The sequence below is a fragment of the Perna viridis genome, chromosome 6 (genome assembly GCF_037379345.1).
Source record: "Perna viridis isolate PV_CMFRI_1.1 ecotype Kerala chromosome 6, ASM3737934v1, whole genome shotgun sequence".
Classification (NCBI taxonomy): Eukaryota; Metazoa; Mollusca; class Bivalvia; order Mytilida; family Mytilidae; genus Perna; species Perna viridis.
The window spans coordinates 20,340,007-20,355,435 of NC_142450.1; the positions used below are offsets into that span (position 1 = coordinate 20,340,007).

Sequence of the window (15,429 nt, forward strand, 5' to 3'; positions counted from 1 at the left end):
TGTGTTTAATGAAATTATGAAAAGAAAAGTTTGGGTCACTTAAAAAATATCTATGCTATAAAATGGATAAAACCAGAGCATTACGAAAATCTGACAAAAATGGCCGAACATGAACAGCGAACAGTCTTATTGGCGAACACATGTCCTGCATATACCTTTATTGCTGACTTTTTATGCATCTTTGAGAGAAAAATTGAAAACCTGAATAGATGGGAACTGTCCTGAAAATATTCTGATATTAAATATAGCTGTACATACATCTATACATGTACATGACTCCTTTCCTTGAACACGAAATGGTTAGTCTTGAAATTATAGAAAAAAAATTAATCTCGTTCAATCAAAATTAGAAGCAGGCAGTATCAGTAATACACATCAATTCAGAATTGTTATTGCTGAAGTACATAAAATGCATTTAGTTTACATGTTCTTGTTCAGATAAAAATGACATAACCGGTTTTGAGCAGACGAACAGTTGAAAGTGGTAAAATAACTTTATTTATTTCTTAACAACACTTATTAGATATGCAAGGCAATGTATAACATAACATGTCTTCATGACTTCAGGTAATGAGTATTATAATCTTCCGCAACGATTACAGGCAAATATATATAATTAGTACCACAATCAATGGCCACTACGGAAGCAAGAGGTATGACTTACTATAAAACTTTTACCCTTAATTTTCCCTTTTTATTTACTTTTCCCCCATTGTCGATGGATGATCATGTGTTCAGTAGTTTTGTCCATTCTGCCGTTTTATAACTATGTTTAAACGTTTTGCTATGTTGCTTAAGGGAATTATGTCTTATCCTGAATTTGGTTTACGCTCCCAGTTTTTAGTGGAGTCCGAGTTGCTCATTTGCTTTTGTTGCTTTGTGTGTATGATTTTATTTACTTTCTGTTCTTTATTATGTATGCCTGTTTTCAGTGTCTGGTCTTTGTCCCTGGATTGCATTCTTTTGATTACCACTATAACCTTGACTCCCTTCCTTGATTACTCTTTGACTCATGCCGGTGTAAACACAATGAATTCTATCATTTCTAGATATCTCTGTTATTTAATCACATTTAAGTCATTAAGATTGATTATTTCATATCAGTAAAAAATCAGTAATGTCAATTGAATAAAATCTTTACACTTGGTAATAATTAACCTGCAGTATGAAGTTTTACCAGTCAATATCAAAATGTGATAATGCCCGCGGGCATTACCACATCGTGGTAATGCCGGTTACGAATTTAGAGTTACATCCCTTTCTTAAAACGCATTCGTGATTATGCAGTGGTCAATGTAAATATACAGAAACACGATTTGCATGGCTTTCTGAAAACAAAATCGAGGATATGGTTCCTCTATAAAATAAATATAATAATTGTTGATAAACTGGTCAATATCGTAATATTCAGACTCAACAGAGAAAATAAATAAATCATATGTATTTATAATTTGTTGTTAAAATCAGGCGACACGAAATCATTTTTTCCTGAAATTGATATTTACATCATCAAAACAAACACTACAAATTATAATCGATTGTAAAAATGACAACTGTTTCCATTCAAATAATCTTTACAATGTATACACGGAAGGCTAAAGAGGCTTTCCAAAGAGTAATCAAGAGAACCAAGATTATAACAGTAATCGAATGAATGTAATCCGGGAACAACGACCACGACACGGAATACAGACGTACACAACAAAGAACATAAAGTAACTAAAATTATACACAAAAAGTAACAAAAGCAAATGAGCAGCTCGGACTCCATAATATTACGATATTGACCAGTTTATCGACAACTATTATATAATTAGCTAACACTATGGGTTTTGCTCATTGGAATCAATTATACCATAGTAAGCAATGCCTTCTACGTACAAACCACACATTAATATATAGAAGTCCATAGTACAGGCTGTCTCTACATAAATGTGTATATCATCATGTAGTCAGCGGCAGCAACGCCCAAAGGACACCCGTTTGAACAACTACTTGCAGAAGTAAGGGTAAACATCGAAGGGTCAAAAGTCATGGCCACCCAACACTCACCGTAATACTCAATGCCAAAGTATTTTGAGCCGTTGGCGTGAGCTGCATTTGCACATTGCTCAATAGTGAGATGCAAGTTATACCAATCAATGTTGCCTCTGAAGCTATCGAGTAGAATAGGTAACGGATTGTCTGCAAGGTGACCTGGTGCATGAAAACATCCTACCGGTTGGTAAGTTAGTTGACCGATTTTATCTGAAAAAGAGTGATGCAATTGAAATGTAGAATGTATCCACCCGAAAGGGAAAAAAAGAAAAAAAGGAATACATCGAATTCTTTTTTTTTTTTTTTTTTTTTTGTCTTTATTTCATTGATTTCGGAACATATTTCTTTCATCGAATTGCATTTCATTTCAGCATTGATATTATCTAATTACGTAAATGTTATGCTTTGTATTTTTAAGTCAGTATCGACTTATTACATACGTAACATCTCTCATTTCTCAAAATTCAATTAAGACACGTCCTTATTGGACAATTACTTTGATGAAGCCATTCAAATGAGTTAATTTTATTAAATTTAATTATTAATAATCAATAAAATGGGGAATTACATACAGTGTTGCTGCATACAGTTGGTACAACCATCACTACAAATGACCGATGTCGTCGTCGTTGTCGTTATCGTCGTCGTTCTTGTTGTCATTGGCGCTGTCGTTGTTGTCATTGTCGTTGTTGTACTTAAAACTGGCACCGAAGAAAATGTGTGAATGGTGCACTGAAATGGATTCTGAGATCCATATGGGACAGGAACACAAATCAAGTCTTTGGGACAGTTGTGCCAAGCACATTCGCGTAGAATGTCCTGTAATTATACAAAAGACAACAACAACAGAGAAAATAAATAATTCATGTGTATTTATAATTTTGTGTTGAAATCAGGCGACACGAAATCATTTCTTTGAGCAATTCGCCCTATTTTTCCTGAAATTGATATTTACATCATCAAAACCAATACTACAAATTATTATCGATTGTGAAAATGACAACTCTTTCCATTCAAATAATCTTTACAATGCATACACGGAAGGCTAAAAAGGCTTTCCAAAGAGTAATCAAGGGAATTAAGATTATAACAGTAATCGAATGAATGTAATCCAGGGTCAACGACAAGACACTGAAAACAAAAATACACAACAAAGAACATCAAGTAACTAAAATCATACATAAAAACTAACAAAAGCAAATGAGCAACTCGGACTCTAAAAACTGGGAGCATGGACCAGATGCACCGGATAGGTAAGCGTCCAAACAAAGTAATAACAGTTACATGTAACAATCAATGTGTCTCTGATTTCCAGTTTAAACTGTATTATTTTGATGCCTCCGTTTATATATTCGAGGCCATATTTCCTTGATAGTTGAACTACTGAGTATTTCAGTCTTCGTTGCTAAATGTTAATCAATTCATTATTAGAGTAATCAAAGTATATTTGATTGATCAACTTCCAGTGCATCATTTCCATTTTTCAACGAAATTGTAGGTCAGATACTTTAAGATTTATACTTCAAGCGAAAAAGACGAAAGTAAAATCTAAGTTACAAACGGTGACCATACACACATAAAAATGAAGGGAAAAAAACAAATATAACACGTAGAAATGCAAAATTAAGATCAATTGTACACATGAAAAAGGATATCTTATCAAAAATTATAAACTAAATAACATGTCTAAGAATTAAGGCTTCCATATACTTTTACAAACTGATCGAACGAAGTGTTGTCGAATCGAAGATACATGTATGAAAAAAACCTACTTCTGTTTTTGCGCATATTGTTTTTGAATGTTATCGAGATTCCGAGGAATCACGAACTAAGTCGACGTTCCATTCGAATAATATATAAATTAGTGGAGTTAAACAGGGAAACGAGTATCCAATATGAACCGGTTTATATATTTTCATAACGGTTTTCATTTTCACTTTCACTATTCATCAATAGGAAAAACTGTGCTTTTACTCATACGTTATGCCTGAGATTGCCAAAACTACGCAGACTTTTTGTATCGCGCTGGAACTGTAACAAATAGGCTTCTGGAACATGGTTATGTTGCTACAAGATTGAAGTCATCACTACTGAAGTTTTATGGTCGTCATCATGAACTCGTGGATCGTTATGGTGCATCCATCTGCACCATGAAAACTGATTTATTCAACGGGTGATAGTTTTCCTTTCCTCGTTTGTCTACCCCTGACTTGACTTTTTATGAGCAACTTGGCAGCTGTTTCTAGAAAAGCAAAGGACGTTTACCCTACCGGTGCACCTGGTCCATACTCCCAGTTTTTAGTGGAGTCCGAGTTGCTCATTTGCTTTTGTTACTTTGTATGTATGATTTTAGTTACTTTATGTTCTTTGTTGTGTATGTCTGTTTTTGTCCCTGGATTGCATTCGTTTGATTACCGCTATAACCTTGGTTCCCTTGATTACTCTTTTACTTACACGGATGACCCCTTGATAAAATGAATATGGCTTTCACTCAGCGTAAATCAACGAGAATAACAACAAAAGCACATTATAATATTTTAGGTAGTTCTTTTTGAGAAATGACAAGTCGAATGTATTTTATAAAAAAAATAACTCAAGTATTTTCAAAAACATCAAAAATTTGGTTCAAAATAATTCATTTTGAAATTTTTTGTTAACTTTGAAACGCAACCAATGAATTGCGATAACTAATAAAGTCAATTTTTGAAAAATCAGTAAATTTCATATAATTCATTGTCAGTTTATTATGTTACATATGCCATGGCCCACTAAAAGCTACATACGTTTTCATTAAGAGCTAGATATACAGACTGAAATTTATATATTTTGTAGATTACAAACAAGATGATAAAAATGTCAACATAACTCGTTAAATAGATCGGTGACCCTATTTTTTGTTACAGAAATTAAGGAAAGCGTGCGAACCAGCCATGAGATGACGATTTGGTGTTTTGAAGAACTTAAGCCAATATATAACGAATAAAACGCATACGATACGGGTTTCTAGTGGGCGACGAACACAACGAGGTCTATCGTATATGTAGTGTTTCAATCGAATTCCAATAAAACGATGATTTAACAGGCAGAAACCTACCCAAATTAAATTATCTCCCGTTTTATTGTGATTTTCGTCTGTCGGGGAGGAAATGGCTGCGATAGGCCGTTGTTGGTTCTGATACGAAACATGATCGAATATGAACGACATTCACGGGTTGATAATAATGACTTGTTAAAAATGCTTTCTACATGTATGGTGAACAGGAAACGACAAGTGTAGATCGTGCCGTTTGCTTGACAGATTTGGAAAATCCCAGGGTACATTTACAAATGTACGAGTGGATAGTGATAGAAACAAGTGCATGCGACGCGTACCTTTAATTTATTCATTATTTTACAAATATGATTGGCAATTGAAAATGATTATTTCCAGTTCCCTAGTTCTTCTTAAATATTAAACATAGTATATGTACACTGTATTCTTTTCAGGCTTACAAGTAGTAAATTTCTCGATTTCCTTAACCATTTAACTAAATATACATACATGTGTATACTATTGTCTGAATAAAGTCAGTATTATTATATAATGCAGTTGTTATTTTACAGGGAAAGTACAGACAAGTGTGATAAAACAGCTAAAGTCGGATTGGATCAACATGTGATTATACCTAGATGAACAGCAACAGAAGGAACACATTTATCAAATATGTGAAGAAGTCAAGAACTGTATAGAACAAACAATTTGAAAAAAAAAACGAAATAAATTCAATATTTATTTATCACTCTGTTACTACTATGATTTCCGCTATGATCCTGGTTATAATGCTATTAACCAAACGAAAAATTCAGAGTTGTATCAAACTTAAATGTTGTGTTAATACTTGTCTAAATGGTTGATGATTCTACCTTTACTCCCGACTCACTTAAATTTTTCTTTCTATAATTATTACAGGTAGAAAAAAAAGCCCAAATTTGGCATGATGGTGGATACACGTTTGACGTACTTGTGTATTTTTTCCTGATTTTTTGTGATCAAACACAAAGCTTGATCCAATTTTGATAAATGTACCCCCACTCAAAATCATTTGAAGTTTTTATCTTAGTATTATTTGATACTGTTTTTGTTGATAATTTAATGTTTACTAATAATATTCCTAACTTAAATTGAAAATAATATTTCTTTTGTCTAAAAGTAACTTTTAAAGTCATTGGCAACGGCAATAAACAACGGGATTCACTTTTCCGCCTCAACTAAACGAGAGCACGAGTTCTATTGTTCTCGTCGCGGTAGGTTTCTGCCTGTTAACGAGAGACATAAGTGCCTGGCGAATGACTAGCGAATTAAATCAAATAGTATTGTACGTATTGGAAGTAGAAAATTTTGAGAGAACACCTTTAATTTGAAAAATGAAAATGTAAAAGATATTTTTTTGTAACTTGACAGCTTGTGTCGTTGCTTAATTGATATGTAAATGTGTATCTTATACCACAGTTTTTTGTATCCAATTTGGGGAGTTCGCGAATTCCATTATAAAAAACTTCACCTATTGTATTAACCCATATATATAAATCATAGTGAGTAAACAGTCTGTTCCATAAATTGAGTAGAAGTATATTTTAACCGCTTTCTTGATTCCTCGGGATCCTTATATATTTCTTCTTCAATTTTTTTACGAGTTGGACATTGCATGAAATTATTTGAAATTTATGGGGTTTTTGTCTGTATAAATTTATATTTAAAAATTTCGAAAGCTATCAAAAGGAATATAACCTTACAAACAAATAAACCCATTCATAAAGAAAAGAAAAATAACCATAAAAACTTTTATTATTTCTTTTAGTATCACAAAAGTGCTAATATTCATTGGTAACACAAACAAAATGTTACAATGACCTGGAGATCTGAGAATTTTTTATGAGAGAAGTGATAGTCATTCAACAACTCGAGATTGTAACGTCTTAATTCATAACTGAAACTATCCATGGAGAGCCCTTCGATTGATTTTTAATACGTTAATATTTTCATTACGTGAACAAGTTGCATACGAAGAACCTTACCTCATTTATGTTATCCAAGGAATAGTACTGTTTCAGATCTGGTGACGGTATTAAAGCTGACGGTTGATCCGTGTGGGTTGCTGTATTCATCTGACATTCTGTTGTGTGGCTGTGGTAGTTGACTGATTTGCATTTTCGTTGTTTCAAACATCTTATCAAGCAAAAGTTTTTATCAGCTGTTAAGTCACTTGAAAAATTGAACCCAATCAAGTACTTCCCTGGAATAGTCGAAGGCATTTTTATTACCGTGCACATTTCAATTAACCGAATATTATATTGAAAAATTATAAAAGTTTTATAAAATATCAAATACATGTTCATATCGAATAGTAGCATTTATACTAATCAGAGATATCTTCGTATCATCTTTGTTTTGAAATGCAAATAAATGAATTTATTCCACAGTATTTATTCAGATTCACCAAGCCTCTAATCAGGATGATGTAAGCGTTGCTTAAATAAGATTCGATTTGCTGCAGAATTATTTCTTCACTGCATAAGAATTAGACCAGGGTTTATATATCCTAGTTCTTGTAGTACATGACGAGAATAGGTGGTGCGATTTATTAATCTTTTCATCGACACCACCTTTTATGATACAATGGAAATACTTTTAAACAAGACAATAAGAAAATGCAATCAATTTTAACTGAAAATCCAAAACAATATTTAGTCTGTGCCACTATAAGATTTAATGTTTTTTTATCGTATCTGTTTTTATTACATTTTAATCTTCATTTTGCGGTTCATTGTCGGCATTACTTTCTACAATGTTTATCTACATCTTAGGAGCTATGACATTTAGAAATATATGAAGCTATTTACTTTAGGACTGGATATAATAAAGATAATTTCAAAGTGCTAATCACATTGGGCACCGTTTCCTCTGTCTCAAAAAACAAACTTTGTAAAAATATCGAACTGCCATACAACGAATGTTTAGTATTAAAAAGCGCCAGGACTGTCCAGAATGTATAGCACGTCTGAATTCTGCATTAACCGGAACATTTTAGTACGTTGAATAAACAATTACGTAAACAAAACCAATAATGAAGACTCTATACCTTTCATTATGTTTTACATTACTTACATGCATGGAGTACTTAGTGTCATCTACAGCTCTACACAAGCATACAAGTCATTCTATATTTAGGGGAATATTTAAGAGTGGCGCATTTAATAAATCGAGAAGACCATTCTTAGTACTAGACCAATATAAGACCCTTATTCGGATTTTCTATGGGATAGATCTTCCCAATTTGACACAGTTTCGTCATTTTATCATTTTAAATCCCCGTGCTAAGCGGGGAAGCAGTGATTACCCTTTTAAAAGTCTCTGGTCTAAATACTGGACTTATTATAGAACCCACGACATCCCGCACTCGGGGCGAACAGGCAACCATGTGACCGTTGAGGCATCAATAAAAATGTTTGTTTACGATGAAAGATATTTACATCTTAAATTAAACGAACCTTGCCATGACAATGATATAATGTGATCATTTTCTTAGTAAAAAGACTTTTACACAACAAATTCTGAAGGAAATGTGCTTACAGATTAAGAATTTTATAGGGTCTTCTTACGTTTTGACGGAGTCCGAGTTTCTAATTACTTATAATTTCCCGTCTTGATGTTGTATTTTTATTTGTTTGTTTCTATTCATGTTTGCATTTCATATGTATTTATTTTGTTTTAGTGTTGGTTCCTGCATGTTGTTTTGTTGTGGACGATTCCAATTTGTTTATTAAGCATTCTCATTAGTCTGTCGAATTTCTAATCCAGTTGAAACCTTTCCAGCCTTTGATCTTACTTAAATATACATCCAAGCTACATAGTAAAGGTATTAATTGTATTAAATCATTCACGCATGACTTTATTACGCTATTAACATACATTGTTACATAATATGAACATTGAGTAAATATAATTTGCATGAAACGTGACAAAGTAAAAATAACTTGATTAAAGCACAAAGAATAAAATATGGATTTATTGAACTGTCTAAACTATTGAAAAAAACGTAATTAGATTGATTGACTACTTAATGATAATGTTCCGAGTAGAGCAATAATGAACCATTAGTATAAACCTGCAAGCGAAGTTATAGCGACTGAGAATTGAAACTTATTTAAAGAAATCTACTAATATTAACCAAAATCAATTTCTTTGTTCATGGAAAGTCAATTGACTTTGATGGCAAGATGATGGAATGTTTAAAACTTTCAAAGATATTAGCCTTGGGTGCATTTGTGTCTTGTACCCTCAAGCCACTTAGAAATCGGCATATTGTTTAAATTTATTGTTTTAGACCAACGTGCAAATGTTTATATATTTATGTTTATAAAAATACTTGTTTAATTATTGAAATATTACTTTTTATACTTCTTTTAAAACTTGCTGAAAACCACTACATATACCATATTGGGTCCATTTCATATGATGAAAACTTTTCAAAAACTTCAACGAAGACAACTAACATACAGATGCTTTCTTTTGACAGCTTAATGTCGTTTATAATAATGAAAACGGACACTCAATATTGATCAAATTAGTCAATGATATGGTGACAACCATAGAACCCTCACAAGGATATCGGCGTTTTTGTTGCAGTAAGTAATTGAGGGAATAAAATACACTAAACAATTGAATAAAGGGAAGGATCTTTTTATTTTGATTGTTATTGCATTTGATTGAAAGCTTTCTTTTATGTTGTCATGGAGAGGATGGAGGTCATGGAAAGTTGTGGACTTTTATGTTGTCATTGAGAGGATGGAGGTCATGGAAAGTTGCGGACTTTTAATGTGTTTGTCGAATCTTAAATCTTAAGTTATTTTCGGAAGATGAGATGATGATGGTCACCAAATAAAGCATAATCTAAATAAAAAACATCACATGTACAGCAAAGTCTGAAATTAAAGGATTGTGTAAATGTAAGTCACCGATAGCTTTAGACTACAAATTTTAGATATATTTGCATTGCATATGTTAAATATTGTATATAAGATTAAGCCATTATTTACCAATCGATACTGGTCATTGTGGGGTTATTTAGCAATTCAATGCTTGTCGGCAATATCCGTAATCTATATATTTGTCTCATTAATTCCGATTGTTCATGTTCTTTACCCAATGCCCCTATTCTCATTGCCACATAGCTTATTAAATGAGGAGTTAACTCATTTAGATACTACATTTAAATGTACAATTTGATTATACACCTTTATCTGTACTTCTAACTTTATAGTCGACTGAGAAACTTTCGAACTTGTCTTTTTAGCGATGTTTACACATGATCTGTTTACATACTCTTTTTAATTCGTGATCATTCCTCCAATCGTATTTAATGATGACCCACTAAAAAAAACAACAGGGGTTTATGTTGTTTTTTCCTTGTCCGTGTTTCAATCAGTAACAAATTTTCGTTACAAAATTTTCAGCAACTTCTAATCACAGCGGCTTGAAATTTTAGCACATCCTTTTTGTAGGTGTGCCATTTGCTGAAATCTTTATTCGAAAAAAGCAACTACCCTTATACCGAGGATTTTTTTTTATTGTAATGATATCGTGATTAAAAGGGGGTATCATTTGTGAGCCAACACTTGCGGATTTCTCGTTTTCCTCGAAGAAAATATTATAACGAGCCTTTAGTTTTTGTGTTTCTTACCTTACTGCTGAAATGGTAGAAACAAAGTTCCACGAAAATTTCACGGTTCACAGTATTTAAATTAAAGACGTCGTTTTAAAATGGAATAATATTTTAGAAATACGAATTTATTATTTTTCGAAATTGCACAATGTACAGTTGTCCGTACACTGTTGAGAAAACGGTCCAAATAACCGGGATGATGCAGATATCCGACAAATGTTTAGAGACTAGTCAACACTATGTCCACAAAGATGATGGAAAATGACTAGAGGCATATCAAACCTAAATTGGAATTGATATAAACTATTTAGGTATTCATGTCCCAAATAAAACTTTTTTTTCTTTTTTTTTTATTACATTGTATTTACATTACAAAAACAGAAAACCTAGCAAGAAATTTGCCTTATGTAGTGTGGTTTCATTCATTTTAGTGGGTATCAATTTTTGCAGTTAGAGGGAAACCGATATTTTGTTGGATACTTGAATTCGTGGTTGGTAGGTTAATGAAATAAACGACTCATTTCTCTGCATTTCCGACAAATTGTCACTGAAACAATGTTACTTTTGCTCAATTTTTTAAACGAAAATTTTATAAATATCGAAAACATTTAAAATATTACATGAAAGTTGTTTTCAGGACACATATTTACTACCCTGGCATTTAAAGCAATAGTGACTTGATGTTTAATTAAATACGAAATAAACATGTATAATATAACTGTCATGGAATTAAGATTCAGTATTCATTTTCAGATAACGAGTGAACGTTCCGGTAAGTCTAAAATCTTGCGAATGAAAACATGATGCGCCATTGCTAGTTGTATTAGTTGTATGATACATAAAAACAGGTTTAACCCGAATTTTATCGAACGTTACTTTTACGATAACTGATATCAGTGGAACGACGAGAACAGCCGAGAATACCGAACTTTACTCTTACGGTCTATTTTTGATTTACTTACATAACATTACACAGATAGCCTCACGACCATATGGGGCTATGATAAATTGATATTCTGTTTAGTTAAACCGTTAAGTGTGACAGTATGTCGGCTGCTCATTATGGTTTCTTCCCGTGTCACTTGACCAATAGAGAGTTTAAAATGAGTAAACACTCATTCACGGAAATTATTGTTTGTTGGAATTTTAATTCCGTAGTTCAACTCTACTTCGAAATCCACGAAAATAAATACTCAAAGATAAAAAAAAATTAAACCACAGTATGTAATCAGTCGTAAAATTTCTGGAGGTCATTGTTAACTCTAACTTTTCTTACTGCGCATTGCTTTACAACATTTTAGGATGCAGCAATCTCCAACGTCTTAGTAAACTTCAGAGTTACAAAACCATTATCAGCATTTGTTTTTTACAGCTGTCGATGGACAAAACATCCAACATCTAATATATTACGAATTCTAAAATATTTTAGGCAACTACAAAGTCGTTTATATCGATTAGTCTAACCAAAAAATACCAGAAAACAAAAATGAAATAATAACAATATATTGTTTTTGATGATATGAAATCAACATTTTATAACCCAGATCAATACTGTCAACTGTCAATCGATTGCGCCATTGGTAATCTACATGCATTTTTTGTTTGTTTGGGGGTGTATATTAGGATATCCTATTGAGGTACTTCCGTAGTTAGGGGCGTGGCTAAAATAACTAGTTAGGTTATACAAAATGAACGATGGGATATTGGGATATAAAAAGCTCGATAAAGCTGGATAACCCTGTACTTATAAATACTTTTACAAAAATTAAAATATTTTGACATAAACAAAAAAATAATAGTATTAATTCTGACTAGCTTCAGGTACTTTTGTAGACCTCGTTGGTTGATATAGGTTGATTTAAGTTGGCTTGTACTTTCTTTGATATTCTTTATATTGTTCCCCTTCTTTATATGGCTATAGTTTGATCTTTGGCATTTGCATGTTGTGTTTGATAAATCTTATGGATTAATTGCAATATTTTGAACATCTGCTAATTTGTGATACATGTTCTTTTACAAATGTGGAATAATCAAGATCATTAGATAATAATGTTTTACATCAACTATTCTCAAGATGTTTAAATACTTTTGTCTAGCATAATCAAAAAACTTGTTAATGAAACAGGTAGCGTTAATTTCTTTCTTTCTTTCTTTATTTATTTCTTCTTTTTTGTTTGTTTGTTTTTTGTTTGTTTGTTTGTTTTTTTTTTTAAATAAACTTGGGGTTAATAATTGTAATCTTGGGCAATCAATACCTTTTAACTCTCAATCATAAAAATGAAGTGGATTATCTCGCTTGGTATATAAATAAACTTCAAATTAAAATTACATTCAAATTGTCCATGTTTTGAAAATCGTTATGATTCCTTTATTTCTTTTGAATTGCATTATAGCAATTTTAAAATAAAAACATGACTGGATTATACGAACGTTCTTGAAATAATATTGAACTAACAAAAAGTCATGTAGAATGCAACTTATAGGGGATATCGAAATTCACTGACTTATAACTGTTTCGTGGTTTTGTGTCACAATGGTGTTACTATTGACAATTAAGGAATTAATTTCATATTCTTTTCTTCATTTTTATGTGTGTATGGTCACCGTTTGTAACTTAGATTTTACTTTCGTCTTTTTCGCTTGAAGTATAAATCTTAAAGTATCTGACCTACAATTTCGTTGAAAAATGCAAATGATGCACTGAAAGTTGATCAATCAAATATACTTTGATTACTCTAATAATGAATTGATTAACATTTAGCAACGAAGAATGAAATACTCAGTAGTGCAACTATCAAGGAAATATGGTCTCAAATATATAAACGAATTCATCAAAATAATACAGTTTATACTGGAAATCAGAGACACATTGATTGTTACATGTTACTGTTATTACTTTGTTTGGACGCTTACCCTACCGGTGCATCTGGTCCATTCTCCAAGTTTTTTAGAGTCCGAGTTGCTCATTTGCTTTTGTTAGTTTCGAAGTAAGGTGTATGTGTTATGTGGTATTGGAGGTGGTATCTCCTAAGCTGAAACTACCTGAACATAACACCCATGAAATTTGTAATTCTATAATTGTAATCTTTTATACATAAGAGCACAGATTTGAGATTTTTTTAATATTAAGATTATTTTTTTCCGAATCATTCAAGAATTGGTCTTTTACAGTACGACACCACGAATGTAAATAGTATATAAATATTGCAAATTCCGGTATGCGGAACAAGTGTTAAAGGCGTAACCTTGCAATAACGGTTTTAGGTCAAAATTCGCAAGTAGGTCAAGGCAATATTAATTTTGTAAAAGTAAATTTGCGAGGAAAGGGGATGGTTGTGTGGCGTCCCGGTTTTACCTTTTCATAACATCCAAAAGCTCGAACTTTCGTTTTCCCTTTTCCAGTAAATGATTCGAATACCAGCTGCTTTTCTATTCATATATTGATTTTTTACTTTGTTTTATGTGTTTTTTTTCCTATCCATACAATTTAAGCATACGCTTGTTAATCTTTCTTTCATTAACCCTCTTTAAACCAGATAGACGGATGTAAAAGCCTTTAGGAGGAAACAAACTATTACGGAAGTCTCAATTACTGGTATACTACGCCATTTACCAAATGCTGGACATTGAGATATAATTCATTGAAATACACTGTAAATAAACATTTTAAGGGTAGATGACTCTGTCAAAAACTTCATTTTTCTAACATTCTATTGAACAAATTACGAGCAAATCCAGTGATGCAGAGATCAAATAACTGTATTTTCAAATAGAGAAAGCATCCTTGAGTGAAATTATATTGTCAGATCGATAGGGTTTTGACATGCATGTTTCTGATTTTTCCATTCTGCCTGATTCTTACAAATATGTACCTTTAGATCCTGGTACCTTTATAAAATATCATGAAAGCTGGTCAATACAAAATCAATAAAAAAGGCAAAAAAACATGATTATTTCGAGATTATTTGGTTTTTTTTTTAATTTGTTTTTTTTTTTTTTTTGTTTTTTTTTTGTTTTTTGTTTTTTGTTTTTTTTTTGTTTTGTTTTGTTTTGTTTTTATTTTATTTTTTAAATTTTTTTTTATTTGCATACTTGTCATATTAAATTTATCAGGAACATTTTTAAATGAACATACTTGTCATTTTAAATTTATCAGAAACATTTTTAAATGAACAATAATAAATGATAACGAAAATTTATATAGTAATTTCATTATATATAACATAAAAAGATAGTAAAGTAAGTAGCTTCATCATAGAAAACAATAACTTGTCTTAAAAAACAAAATGTTGTAACTTACTGTTTATAAGACGATAACAAAAAAAGTTTAGAAATATTGTCCTTACAAAATAAACCCCATTTCTTTTTTACTTTACGTACACGCATTTCGAAAAAACGGCATTTAGTCATATGTCTCACTATTTCACACAGTATTAACTACCATCAAGTAACAAAGACATGAGTCAAATTTTCAAGCATTCCTGGAATATTTATTATTCTAAAAATAATTTCAGTTTAAACATTATGTAATGAAATTCCATTCATGTTCATTTGCAATATATCAGCATACTATTGATATTTTACAAGAGTGTGAATTATTGATTTATGTATTAACGTTATACAACAAAATGGTTTCTCTTTAAGTAACATGAGTAGACTAGAGTCATAATGAGAGTTAGTTGCTTTATTT

The 15,429-nt window shown here is 31.6% G+C and overlaps 1 protein-coding gene across 1 annotated transcript; it reads right to left on the reverse strand.

The window, feature by feature from the left end:
• Positions 1-503: 503 nt before the first annotated feature.
• Positions 504-7,352, reverse strand: LOC148614016 (uncharacterized). Its single transcript, XM_088586162.1, has 3 exons — positions 7,093-7,352; positions 2,610-2,856; positions 504-2,247 (listed from the first exon to the last, which is right to left on the reverse strand). Exons 1-3 carry the CDS (start codon positions 7,345-7,347, stop codon positions 1,925-1,927), a joined length of 825 nt encoding a protein of 274 aa, XP_088442288.1. The 5' UTR covers positions 7,348-7,352; the 3' UTR covers positions 504-1,924.
• Positions 7,353-15,429: the final 8,077 nt, after the last annotated feature.

What these genes read in the sequence shown, in the direction of transcription:
- LOC148614016 (XM_088586162.1), bottom strand. Translation starts at nt 7,347, where the DNA reads ATGTGCACGGTAATAAAAATGCCTTCGACTATTCCAGGGAAGTACTTG. An exon ending in CCTTGGATAACATAAATGAG is followed by an intron (nt 2,857 to 7,092) that starts GTAAGGTTCTTC and finishes GTATAATTACAG; the next exon opens with GACATTCTACGCGAATGTGC. An exon ending in CAACTGTATGCAGCAACACT is followed by an intron (nt 2,248 to 2,609) that starts GTATGTAATTCC and finishes ACTCTTTTTCAG; the next exon opens with ATAAAATCGGTCAACTAACT.